Consider the following 13,669-nt stretch of genomic DNA (forward strand, 5'->3'; position numbering starts at 1 on the left):
GTGAAGAAGGCAAATGGTATGTTGGCCTTCATAGCTAGGGGATTTGAGTATAGGAGCAGGGAGGTCTTACTGCAGTTGTACAGGGCCATAGTGAGGCCTCACCTGGAATATTGTGTACAGTTTTTGTCTCCTAATCTGAGGAAGAACGTTCTTGTTGTTGAGGAAGTGCAGCGAAGGTTCACCAAACTGATTCTAGGAATGGCTGGACTGACATATGAGGAGAGACTGGATCAACTGGGCATTTATTCACTGAAGTTTAGAAGGATGAGAGGGGATCTCATAGAAACGTATAAGATTCTGACGGGACTGGACAGGTTAGATGCAGGAAGAATGTTCCCAATGTTGGGGGAGTCCAGAACCAGGGGACACAGTCTTAGGATAAGGGGTAGGCCATTTAGGACTGAGATGAGGAGAAACTTCTTCACTCAGAGTTGTTAACCTGTGGAATTCCCTGCCGCAGAGAGTTGTTGATGCCAGTTCATTGGATATATTCAAGAGGGAGTTAGATATGGCACTTACGGCTAAGGGGATCAAGGGGTATGGAAAGAAAGCAGGGAAGGGATACTGAGAGAATGATCAGCCATGATCTTATTGAATGGCGGTGCAGGCTCGAAGGGCCGAATGGCCTACTCCTGCCCCTATTTTCTATGTTTCTTTTAGCAACCTAAGATTGATTCCATCCTGATCAGGTTACTTCCCAACTTTCAGTAATGCTAATCTTTTTAGTACATCTCGATTATAATCCTGTCCATAACTTCTCTCTCCTCTTTTAACCTTTATATCATCCGCTTCCTTTGTGAAGACAGATGTCGAGTACTCATTTAATATTGTAGTCACAAACTCTGCCTCGACATGATGATTTCCCTTTGCTCCTTAATAGGCACAACTTTTTTCTGAGCAAGCAACTTACACGTTCTATGTTTATAAAAAGTTTTAAGGTTCAATTTAATGTTGCTTGCTAATCTTTTCTCTTAACCTGTCTTTACCTATCGTATTAAATTTTTCAATTCTCTCCTGCACTTTCCATAATTTCCTGGTTATTAACTGAATCCTGCTGCTGACTTTGTCATAAGCCTCTTTTTTCTGTTTTATTTTAACTTTTATTTCCTTTGTCATCCAGGGTGCATTAGCTTTGGAAGCTGTACCTTTTCCTTACAGTGTCAGCTGTGGCTCAGTAGGTAGCACCCTCGTCTCTGAGTCAGAAGGTTGTGGGTTCAAATCCCACTCCAGAGACTTCAGCACACAAATCTAGGCTGCCACTCCAGTGCAGTGCTCACAGAGTGCTTCATTTTGTCGGAGGTGCTGTCTTTTGGATGAGACGTTAAACTGAGGCCCCGCCCCGTCTGCTCTCTCAGGTGGACGCGAAAGATCCCATGGCACTATTTTGAAGAAGAGCAGAGGAGTTATCCCTGGTGTCCTTGCCAATATTTATCTTTCAATCAACATCACTAAAAAAACAGATTAGTCATTATTACTTTGCTGTTGTGGGAGCTTGCTGTGCGCAATTGGCTGTTGCGTTTCCCACATTACAACAGTGACCACACTTCAAAGGTACTTAATTGGCTGTAAAGCGCTTTGAGATGTCCTGTGGTTGTGAAAGGCGCTATATAAATGCAAGTCTTATTTTTTCAAAAGGAATATGCCTAGATTATACTTGAACTTCTTCACTGAATGCCCTCCATTACTGCTTTAACCTGAAATTGTCTTTTCCAATCTATCTGTGCTAGCTCTCTTCTTAAATCACTGAAATTTAGCTCTTCTCCAGTTGAGCATTTTTACTTTTGATATTTTCTGGTCTGTTATGAATTATGTTATGGTCACTGTTAGCTCGATGATTTCCTACTGTAACACACTCCACTTGCCCCACTTCATTTCCCGGAACCAGATCCAACACTGCTTCTTTCCTTGTTGGACTGGAGACATATTGATCGAGAAAGTTCTTCTGTACCCATCAGAAATTCCTCTCCTTCCCTACCCTTAGCATTATATTTTTCCAGTCTATATTAGGGTAATTAAAGTCTCCTAATACTACATTTTTGTTACACATCTATCTCCTTCTCTGTGTTTGGAGCTCTTTTATATAAAAAAAAACTTGCAGTCTCCCCCTCTGTTATTTAACTCAAGCCAAATAGATTCAGTCATCTAAGCATCTCCTAAATCCTTTCTATTTTGGAACTGTAATATTATCCTTCATCAATACTGCCATGCCCCTTCCTCTTTTTCCTTCTCTATCATTTCTGAATATTTGGTAACCAGGAATATTAAGAACCCATGCCTGACCTTGTTTGAGTCACGTCTCTGTTAACTCAACCACATTATAATCTCATGTGGCAACTTGTGTCTGCACCTCCCCAACTTTATTCGCTACACCACGGACATTGACATACGTACAATTTAATATCTCCTTCGTCACACTTGCTATTTTGCTCAATCTGGTCCCTGCAATTTTGGGGATATTGTAAATTTTACTGTTGTTTATATCTGCTCCCTGATCTCATTACCGGCCCAACGAGGGAGGAGGAATTGCCGGATCTGGCTCTGGGGAATGAGATAGCTCAAGTGGAGCAAGTGTCAGTAGGTGAACTTTTAGGGAACAGTGATCATAGTATTATAAGGTTTAGATTAGCTATGGAAAAGGACGGAACATTCCAGAGTAAAATATTTAACTAGGGGAAGGCCAATTTCAGTGGGATGAGAACAGATCTGGCCTGGGTAAAGTGGAATCAAAGATTGACAGACAAAACTAATGGAACAATGGGCTGTCTTTAAAGAGGAAATAGTTCAGGAACAGTTGAGGTACATTCGCACTAGGGGGAAAAAACAGGGCAACTATAGTCAGGGCTCCCTGAATAACAAAAGAGACGGAGAATATGATGAAGCAGAAAAATAGCGTGTATGACAGATGTCAGGTTGCAAATACATCTGAGAATCAGGCTATATATATAGAAAGGTCAGAAGAAAAGTGAAAAATAAAATAAGAGGTGCAAAGAAAGGGTACGAGAATAGAATGGCAGCCAAAAGGTAATCCAAAAGTCTTCTATCGGCATATAAATAGTAAAAGAGTATTAAGAGGAGGGGTGGGGCTGATTAGAGACCAAAAAGGAGACCTATGCATGAAGGCTGAGGGTATGGCTGAGATACTAAACGAGTACTTTGCACCAGTCTTCGCCAAGGAAGAGGATGCTGCCATAGACATAATGAAGGAGAAGGTAGTGGAGATACTTGATAGGATAAAATTGATAAAGAAGAGATATTCAAAAAGGCTGGCTGTTAAATTAGATAAATCACCACGAGTGGATGGGATGCATCCCAGGATATTGAGGGAGGGAATCGTGGAGGTGCTGGCCATAATATTCCAATCCTCCTTAGATATAGGAATGATGCCAGAGGACTGGAGAATTGCAAATGTTACATCATTGTTCAAAAAAGGGTGTAAAGATAAATCCAGCTGGCCAGTCAGTTTAACCTCGGTAGTGAGGAAACTTTTAGAAACAGTAATCAGGGACAAAATGAACAGTCACTTGGACAAGTGTGGATTAATTAAGGAAAGCCAGCACGGATTTATTAAAGGCAAATCGTGTTTAACCAACTTGATCGAGTTTTTTGATGAGGTAACCGAGAGGGTTGATGAGGGCAATGTGGTTGACGTGGTGCACATGGATTTCCAAAAGGCCTTCGCCAGAGTGCAACATAATAAGCTTGCCAGCAAAGTTGAAGCCCATAGAATAAAAGGGACAGTGGCAACATGGATACAGAATTGGCTAAGTCATAGGAAACAGAATAGTGGTGAACGGTTGTTTTTCAGGGGTCGGTTCTAGGACCACTGCTTTTCTTCATATATATTAATGATTTGGATGTAGGTGTACAAGGCACAATTTCACACTTGCAGATGACACAAAACTTGGAAGTATAGTGAACAGTGAGGAGGAGAGTGATAGATTTCAGGAAGACATAGAGAGGCTGGTGAAATGGGCAGACATGTGCCTCGTGGTCACCCACTCCCTCACCTGCACCTTCCATGGTGGTGAGGTGACCATCTCCTAGAATGTATAATCCTGGAAACTCAGACTGCCGGATACGCAGCAGTAACTCCAGCCGCTCTCAAGATCCGAAACTCGGAGCTCGAGCAACCGGCTGCGTTTCCTGCACATATGGTTATCCAGGATTAATGAAGTGTCCTGGAGTTCCCACATAGCTCCCACACATGCAACAGGGCCCTGCTGGCCTGCCATGGTAGTCAATCCACTGACCTCTAAATCACTGAGACCCGACCACTAAAATACTTGACACTGAACTCTAAAAATGTAAGACTGACGTCCAAGACACTGACCTATAACACTAACTGACCACCTAAACTGAGATATTAAAGTTAACTAAAAATACTAGGATTGATATCTTATCAACCTAAAACACAATGCAAACTACCACCACCATCATCATACGCAGTCCCTCGAAATTGAGGAAGACTTGCTTCCACTCTAAAAGTGAGTTCTCAGGTGACTGTCACAGGTGAGACAGAGAATCGTTGAAGAAAAGGGTGGGTGGGGAGTCTGGTTTGTCGCACGCTCCTTACGCTGTCTGCACTTGTTTTCTGCATGCTCTCGGCGACGAGACGCGAGGTGCTCAGCTCCCTCCCGGATCCTCTTCCTCCACTTAGGGTGGTCTTTGGCTAGGGGTTCCCAGTGTTGCACTTTATCAAGGAGGCTTTGAGGGTGTCCTTGAAATGTTTCCTCTGCCCACCTGGGGATCGCTTGCCGTGTAGGAGTTCCAAGTAGAGTGCTTGTTTTGGGAGTCTTGTCTTGGACATGCGGGCGATGTTGTCCGCACATCGGAGCTGGTCGAGAGTAGTCAGTGCTTCGATGCTGGGAATGTTAGCCTGATCAAGAACATTGATGTTGGTGCGTCTATCCTTCCAGGGAATTTGCAGGATCTTGTGGAGACAGCATTGGTGGTATTTCTCCAGTGATTTGAGGTGTCTACAGTATATGGTCCACGGCTCTCAGCCATATAGGAGGGCGGGTATCACTACAGCCCTGTAGACCATAAGCTTGGTACCACATTTCGCGACCGAAGGCTGCACAGGCACACTGGAGGATGTGTTGGACTTCGTCGTCGATGTCTGATAGTAGGCTCCTGAGGTATGGAAAGTGGTCCACGTTGTCCAAGGCTGCGCCGTGGATTTTGATGACTGGGGGACAGTGCTGTTTGGCGGGGTCAGGTTGGTGGAGGATCTTTGTCTTATGGATGTTTAATGTAAGGCCCTTGCTTTTGTACGCCTTGGTGAAGATGTTGATGATGGTTTGCAGTTCAGCCTCTGTGCGCAGACGCAAGCATCGTATGCCTACTGTAGTTCAATGACCGAGGATGGGAAGGACTTGGATCTAGCCTGGAGGCGATGAAGGTTGAACATGTTCCCACTGGTTCGATAGTTTAGTTCCACTCCAGCGGGGAGCTTGTTGAGCATGAGATGGAGCATTGCAGCGAAGAAGATTGAGAATAGGGTTGGCGTAATGACGCAGTCCTCGGTCCGGACGTGGATTGGGCCTGTGGTGGATCCGTTAGTCAGGATCACGGCTTGCATGTCATCGTGGAGCAGGCGGAGGATGGCGACAAACTTTTGGTGGCAGCCGAAACGGAGGAGTATAGTTCCTCGCGGTTAACAGTATCAAAGGCCTTTGTGAGGTCAAAGAAGACCATGTACAAGGGTTGGTGCTGTTCCCTGCATTTCTCTTGCAGTTGTCGCGCCGTGAAGATCATGTCCGCTGTACCCCATAGTGCACAAAATCTGCATTGTGACTAGGAGGAGCTCTTTAGCTAGAGGGAGAAGACGGTTGAGGAGGATTCTGGCGCTGACTTTCCCAGTGGCCGACAACAGGGAGATTCCTCTGTAGTTGCTGCAGGTGGACTTGTCCCCTTTTTTAAAGATGGTCACAATTACGGCATCTCTGAGATCTCCCGGCATGCTCTTCTCCTTCCAGATGAGAGCGATGAGGTCATGCATTCACGCCAATAGTGCCTCTGCACCATACTTTAGTGCCTCAGTGGGGATTCCATCTGCTCCTGATGCCTTGTTCTTGAACTGACTGAAGGCTTTTTCTACCTTGTGCAGGGCTGGGATTTTGCTGAGATGGTGGTGGGTAACATGCTGCGAGATGGAGTCGAGGACACTCGTGTCAAAGGAAGAGTCTCTATTGAGATCTTCGAAGTGTTCCTTCCAGCGGGCCCTGACTGCCTCGATGTCCTTGATGAGTGTCTCCCCGTTCTTGGCCAGCAGTGGGGCCTTGGGTGCTTAGGCCGTAGATGGACTTAACTGCGGTGAAGAATCCTCGCACATCATGGCTGTCGACCAACTGCTGAATCTCCTGTGCTTTCTCCACCCACCATCTATTCTTTAGATCGTGAGTTTTTTATTGGACCTCGGCCTTTAGCCATCTGTAAAGCTGCTTTGCTGCTCCTCAGTTGGATTGTTGCTTTAGGTTCATAAATGCTCTGCACTTTCGGTTTAGTCGCTCCTGAATCTCCTGGTCATTCTCATCAAACCAGTCCTGATGTTTCCTGGTTGAGTGACCGAGCGTCTCTTCTCAGGCTCTGCTTATGGTGGCCTGAAGGGCAGACCAAGCGCTGTGGGCACTCTGCGTCTCGGGGTCATCGAGGGTCGCCAGGTTAGCAGTGAGGCGCTGGCTGTATAGGGCTTTCTTAACTGGGTCTTTGAGTGCCCCAGCGTTGATTTTTCTGCGCATTGCTTCTGTCGCCATTGTCGCTTTGGGGCTATATTAATGTTGATGATGGAACTGATTAGGCCATCCAGCAGTCGTCAGCTTCTGTCATGGCGTGGCTGATGCGCACATCCTTGTGATCCCTCGCTCGAACGATGAGGTAGTCGAGCAGGTGCCAGTGCTTGGAGTGAGGGTGCCTTGTACTTGTCCCTCTGGCGGAACAATGTGTTGGTAATGACACGGTCGTGTTCTAGGCATTTTGTCAGGAGCAGGGTATCACTGGAGTTGGTTTTCCCGATCCCCTCTCTGCCGATCATGCCTCCCCAGAGGTCTGTATCCTTTCTTACTCTGGCGTTGAAGTGGCCGAGGAGGTTCAGTTTGTCGTCCATAGGGACATGACACAGGGATTGTTCAAGGCTGGGGTAGAATACCTCTTTGGCCTCATCTGTTGCGTTGAGTGTTGGGGTGTATGCACTGATATCTGGCGCACTGGTTCCAGGCTAGGGTGAGCCGCAGAGTCATGAGACGTTCGCTAATCTCACAGGGGGAGTCTCTGAGGCGGTCAACCAGCTCGTTCTTGATGGCGAAACCGACTCCGTGGAGGCGTCGTTCTTCTGGTTTGCCTTTCCAGAAGAAGTTGTAACCTCCACCTTGTTCTTTGAGCTGGCCTTCCCCTGTCCGCCAGGTCTCAATGTCGACGTCGAAGCGTAAATTCCTGGGCCATGATGGCGGTGCAGCGTTCCAGTCTATCGTTGCTGGAGTTGTCCATGAGTGTTCTGACGTTCCAGGTCCCAAACTTCATTTTGAAGGGTGGAAGATGCCTGTGCGTAAGTTCTTTTAACATGGGGTGGCCGTTGCACATCCGCTACCACACGGGCTTAGCAGAGCAAGGTCTTGGTCTAGTGGCAAGGGGGTCGAAGACAACTGGAGACCAGGCACTGCTGTATGGGCCTAGTTACCTACAGCGGGGTGCGATCCGTAAGCTTGGCGCTGAGCAACGCCCTTCAGTGAATTATCAACAACAGTGGAATGAAACAAGCTAACCTGTTGCCCCCCCCACCCCCCCAATTTGCTCTCTTTGGGTTAGCAAAGCACCACGCGATGCCTTTATCCTCTACGTTACCGGGGCACCAGTCATCGACACTGATAGCTCAATGATTTGATTATGCAGGGTCAAACTCGTTGCATTATTCACAATATGAATGTTGTGCAGAGTGCTGATTATCACAGCTGGAGTTGACAAGAGGGAAGTGTCTGTCATTTTGCTTCAGCTGACCACTCTCTGCATTGCTGCAGTGTGTACTATCTGCAGGGTGCACTGCAGCAACTTGCCAAGGCTTCTTCAACAGTACCTCCCAAACCCATGACGTCCACTACAGAGAGGGACACGTTCAGTAGGTACAAGGGAACCCCGTAACCTCCAAGTTCCCCTTCACGTCACACATCATTCCAACTTGGACATTTATTGCCGTCCCTTCATTGTCGCGAAGTCAAAATTCTGGAACACCCTATCTGACAGCACTGAGACTGCCTTCATCACACAGTAGTTTGGTGGTGGTGGGGCGGGATGCAGGCTGGCTGTGAAATTTTCAGCCATTTTGTGGCTCCTCCACCAGCAGAAACTCTTAATCTGATTTTTCTAATCTTTCCTGTTACATATTTTAAATTGTTTCCCCCATCATCCCTCCTCTCAATGATATTTGCTCATGTTACTCACTGACTCCTTTCATATACGAAACCCTTTTGACTGGATCCAGGATTTCAGCCATGTATACATAATCTGGTTGAATATACACACTGTATATGTACAGACAGACCTATATATATATTAAAGTTGCAGTACTGTGCAGCTTTCCAAACATCTGTATTCAGTTTCTTTACACAATAGCTGTCTGGAACAATTGAATGCTCAGTAATAATGAGCGAACCATGTAGAGCTGATCGTCTTGCTTCGTGCAAGACCTCCGGTGCCTGTGTATTCCTGGGAAACTCTCCAGATTGGCAAAAAAACAAATGTGGCTCCACCATGGTGTCTAAATGATGGTCACAGCCCTTTAAACATGATTCATTATGCAAAGCACTTTGAGCTAAAGATGCAGTATAAATGTGAGTATTGCAAAAAGTTAATCAGTGGTCAAAGTGAGGGCTGTTAAAGTTGAAGCTGTAGTAAGTATTTATTTTGGGTACTTCGTGTTGGCAATAAGCATTCACAGATCAAGTATACCACAGCCAGCTGCACAGTAAAGCTCCCTCATCCCTACCCCTGCCTCACATGAGCACCCCTTGTTGCACCACTGTGTTTTTCTCGGTTTCCCACACAAACCTCCCTGAGATTCCACTTTAGTGACAAACGGCAGGGTCATCCTGTGTTGTGGCATTGTGTCCTAACCCAATTCACACAGGATAGAGGTGAAAACAAAACAACGGCAAATGCAAGTGCACCGCAGAGCCACCAGCATTTGTAAAGTGAGAAGGAAGGTCCACAGTACAAAGTAAAATACATATTCAGAATCTGAAGAGAAAAGGTTTCAATGGGGGAGATAGTGTGCTGACCACCTGCACCACCAACCCCTGTTGATCCGGTGCTATAGCCTGTGTGGTTCTGGCCCTGTTAATCTGGTGCTGTAGCCCGTACGTTTCTGGCCCTGTTAATCCAGTGCTATAGCCTGTATGTTTCTGGCCCTGTTAATCCAGTGCTATAGCCTGTACGGTTCTGGCCCTGTTAATCCAGTGCTATAGCCTGTATGTTTCTGGCCTTGTTAATCCAGTGCTATAGCCTGTATTTTTCTGGCCCTGTTAATCCAGTGCTATAGCCTGTATTTTTCTGGCCCTGTTAATCCAGTGCTATAGCCTGTATGTTTCTGGCCCTGTTAATCAAGTGCTATAGCCTGTACGGTTCTGGCCCTGTTAATCCAGTGCTATAGCCTGTACGGTTCTGGCCCTATTAATCCAGTGCTACAACCTGTACGGTGTGGCCCTGTTAATCCGGTGCAGTTCTGGCCCTGTTAATCCGAGGCTATAGATTGTATGGTTCTGCCCTTGTTAGGGGAAACTAAAACTAGGGGACATAGTCTTAGAATAAGGGGCCGCCCATTTAAAACTGAGATGAGGAGAAATTTCTTCTCTGAGGGTTGAAAATCCAGGGAATTCTCTGCCCCAGAGAGCTGTGGAGGCTTGGTCATTGAATATATTTAAGGTGGAGATACAGATTTTTGAGTGATGAGGTAATAAAGGGTCACGGGGAGCGGGCAGAGAAGTGGAGCCGAGTCCATGATCAGATCAACTATGATCTTATTGAATAGCCGAGCAAGCTCGAGGGGCCAATTGGCCTACTCCTATTTCTTATGTTTTTCTGTAATCCGATGCTATAGCTTTTACGGTTCTGGCCCTGTTAAACTGTACACTTCTGACCCCTGCTAATTGCTCCTGCTTTGTATTGCAGGTGGGCGCTGTGGTATTTTAAAAACGACAAGACCAAAGGTTGGACGGAGAACTTGCGACTTATTGCTAAATTTGATACTGTGGAAGACTTTTGGGCGTAAGTATGATTTGCGTTACGATGTCCAAAATGTGTGAGTGGCTTTGTTTCACCTCTGCAGAAAGTAAGTTATGGCAGGAGAATACAAAGCTGCAGATTGTTTATTGGGTGAGGACATTAATGGTCACGTGTAAAACTACTCCAGTGCTCCCGGTCCCCATTGATTCTACCCCGGCAAGAGTCAGAACTTTTTTTGGGGGTGGGGTGGGGAGGGGAATGGAAGAATGGGGATCAAATGTCTGCACAACGCAACTCTCACAGACAACTATTAACAGTGAGGCAATGCAAAATCACATTGGTAGAGTCGTATCTTTGTGGGTGGCGGGGGCGGGGATCTGGAGTGTGAGCTATAGAGGCCTATCCTATCAAACCTCTTATTCATGTTTTATTTTGAAAAAATCGGGGGTTTATAAGAAGTTCTGCCTGTCTCATAACTTATTTTCTCAGTACAACATTTGTACTAGAACTTGAGATTTTAAGGAAATATTTACTTTGTACACCCTGGGCCCGAACTTGGTCGAAGCCAATTGCCGCCCAAAGTACCGCTGATGGCTGCTGAGAGACCAGGCGGTACTTTGCCAGGAAGATCCCTCTTAAAAAAAAAAAAGGTGGCAGTACTGCCTGGCAGCAAAATAACAGCTTACGTCGTCAACCTGGGCAGCAGCGGGCGGGAGCTCTCAATCTCGGCGGCAAATGTACTGCCGAGGATTTGGTCGGGCCCAGGGAGGGTGGAGGAGCTGAAAATAAAAACCATTACCAAAAAAAAATAAACACCGGAACATCTTCAGGGGACCCCATCCAGGTAAGACACTGTAAAAAAAAAATTTTTTTTTTAAAGATGTTCACTAACCTTTTCTTGCAGGTATTTGTACTTACTGTCGGGGTTAGACCTGCCTCCATGCAGCGGTCCTTCCCCCTGCTGGTGCTGACTCCCGCCTGTACCAATCTGGCAGCTCGGCGGGCGGGAGGATACTTGCGCTACTTGGCCGTCAGCGGGCGGTTCCCGGCGGTACTCACCTCCCTCACAGAGGGGAAACCGGCAGCAGTGGGCGGTAAGGCCACCAATATCAGTATCTGAATTGTATTTTAAGGTTAACGGAGAGTAAACTTGTATTTTTCTCCCAATTCTGTGGGCTAGGTGTTTAATATGGAGAAGTGCATGGTAATTGGATGAGGGAAGGAAAACAGACACTGAGGATTTAAAATTTACGACTCTAGGCTAAAGGGCAAAGCACAGGATAGGGTCATGGGGGAACTGGTGATTGACTCATTGAAACCACTAGTGCAGTGTGTGGCAGCCATGAGGAAAGCTGGGATGTATAGTCAGAGGGGTAGAGCACAAATCCCAGGAGAGGATAATCAGTTTGCACAAGGCACTGGCACCCCACACCTGGAGTGCTGGATACAGTTCAGGGCAATGGCACCCCACACCTGGAGTGCTGGATACAGTTCAGGGCAATGGTACCCTACACCTGGAGTACCGGATACAGTTCAGGGCACTGGCATCCTACACCTGGAGTACTGGGTACAGTTCAGGGCACTAATGCCCACACCTGGAGCACTGGATACAATTCAGGGCACTGTTGCTGTTAGAATATCTGAAATTGTCTAAATGTGCTTTTGTTTCCTTTTCTATAGGTTATATAATCACATACAGCAACCTAGTAAACTTCTGTTTGGTTGTGATTATTGTTTGTTTAAGGTAAGAGCTTTTATAGAGTTTGACAACAAAAACAATGTGTTGTGCTACTAAGACAAGATACAACAGCAGTAATGGATTCATTTCCTGTTTTCTGGATTGTTGGGATTAAATTCACTTTCTGGAGACTAAAGGGAGACAAGCCAAATGGGATCAGATTTATTGACAAAATTAGAACCAACTTCATTTTAATTTAGTGTGCACTCACTATCAGTTCCTGAGCGCACTGAGTTCAATTGAAATTGAACACGAAACAGACTCCTGAGCAGCTCCCGACTCGTTCAACATAGGACGGTGATCAAACCAAGAACCTTGTGCTCAATATGTCTTAGTGCATTTTATAGTTAAGGGGTGGCTCCCAGAGTTGCTTGTTGAACTGGGAAGCCCAGTTCTCTATTCAGCTTTCAGGATTCAGGATTATCGCTACCTCCGAGATATTCAGTGTTCCTCGAACCACTGCTCTCGCCGCATCCTGGGATCCATATTCAATGCTGTGCGCTGCCACATGCACACTCTTGATCTCTCTCCTCAGCAGCACCGACTCACTCTATCTGTAAGATGTCCTGGTCCGCAGTTCCATTTCATCCTTCACCTTATCCAGCGATTTAACAAAAAACGTCAAGGATCGTAAGCTTCAACAACTCTTGAGCACCAACACCTATCCAGAACCACCTTCCCCATCAGTTCCCTCTGATCCCATCCCTTCTTCCAATCTCACCCCCTGCCGTGTTTTCACTATCCCCTATGACCCCCTCTCTGACCCCGAACGATCAGTCCTCAGCAAAGGCCAGAGCTTCATCCTCTTACGCCCCCAGCTTAATGAATTTCGAGCTCAGCAAGGTGCTGAGCTCTTTTTCCACCGCCATCGCCTCCGTGCCCACTTCTTCAGCCAGGAGTCGTCCCCCACACGGCTGACCATTTCTCCGGTTTTCAGAATTCTCGCTCTACCTGCACCCCTCCCTCTGGCCTCTTGCCCTCTAGATCTTTTCATTGCGAATTGCCGATGAGACATCGGCCTTCTCAGTTTCTCTGCTCCCCTCACTCCCTCCAGCCTACCTCCCTCTGAACTTGCAGCACTCCGCTCTCTCAGATCCAACCCCAACTGTTCCATTGAAGCTCAGCGTAAGCTCGAGGAACAGCACCTCATCTTTCGTTTAGGCACTTTACAGCCTTCTGGACTCAACATCAAGTTCAACAATTTCAGACCTTAACCTCTGCCCATATTTTTTCCCCCTTTTTTTCCAGTTCTGACGACAGATCACAGTCCTGAAACGTTAACTCTGTTTCTCTCTACAGATGCTGCGTGACCTGCTGAGATTTCCAACATTTTCTGTTTTTATTGCAGATTCCAGCATCTGCAGTATTTTGCTTTTAAATCTCTCTTCAGCTCACTGCCAAACACCAAACACTAGACTCAGCTCAGTGAGGTGCAATTGTGTGGCAGCCAGAGTAGGGCCCAGCCTCCATGTGAAGGCAGATCACACTCCTCAACGATGAGAGGAAATGGACTGTGCAGTAACCAACTTGTGCGACAGGAGACGATCAAATTTGATGCATTTTTAATGCATCAGCCACCTTGGTGTGCAACTGCAGTCTTGTTTAAACCAGACTGATAAGGACATCAGGTTCCCTTCCCTAAACAACATCAGTGAACCAGTTGGGTTTTTATGACAATCTGACAGCTCGTTGGTCATTTACTGATAGGAGCTTTTTATT

General features: G+C 46.4%; 1 protein-coding gene across 1 annotated transcript in view; it reads left to right on the forward strand.

The window, feature by feature from the left end:
- eif4e1c (eukaryotic translation initiation factor 4E family member 1c) overlaps nt 1-13,669 on the forward strand; it is a 43,698-nt gene that overhangs the window by 14,663 nt on the left and 15,366 nt on the right. The window contains exons 3-4 of the mRNA XM_070876290.1: nt 10,159-10,254; nt 11,893-11,956. Coding sequence (XP_070732391.1) covers nt 10,159-10,254; nt 11,893-11,956 — 160 coding nt within the window. The remainder of the gene's footprint in view (nt 1-10,158; nt 10,255-11,892; nt 11,957-13,669) is intronic.

Source organism: Pristiophorus japonicus, chromosome 3 (assembly GCF_044704955.1).
Source record: "Pristiophorus japonicus isolate sPriJap1 chromosome 3, sPriJap1.hap1, whole genome shotgun sequence".
Taxonomy (NCBI): domain Eukaryota; kingdom Metazoa; phylum Chordata; class Chondrichthyes; family Pristiophoridae; genus Pristiophorus; species Pristiophorus japonicus.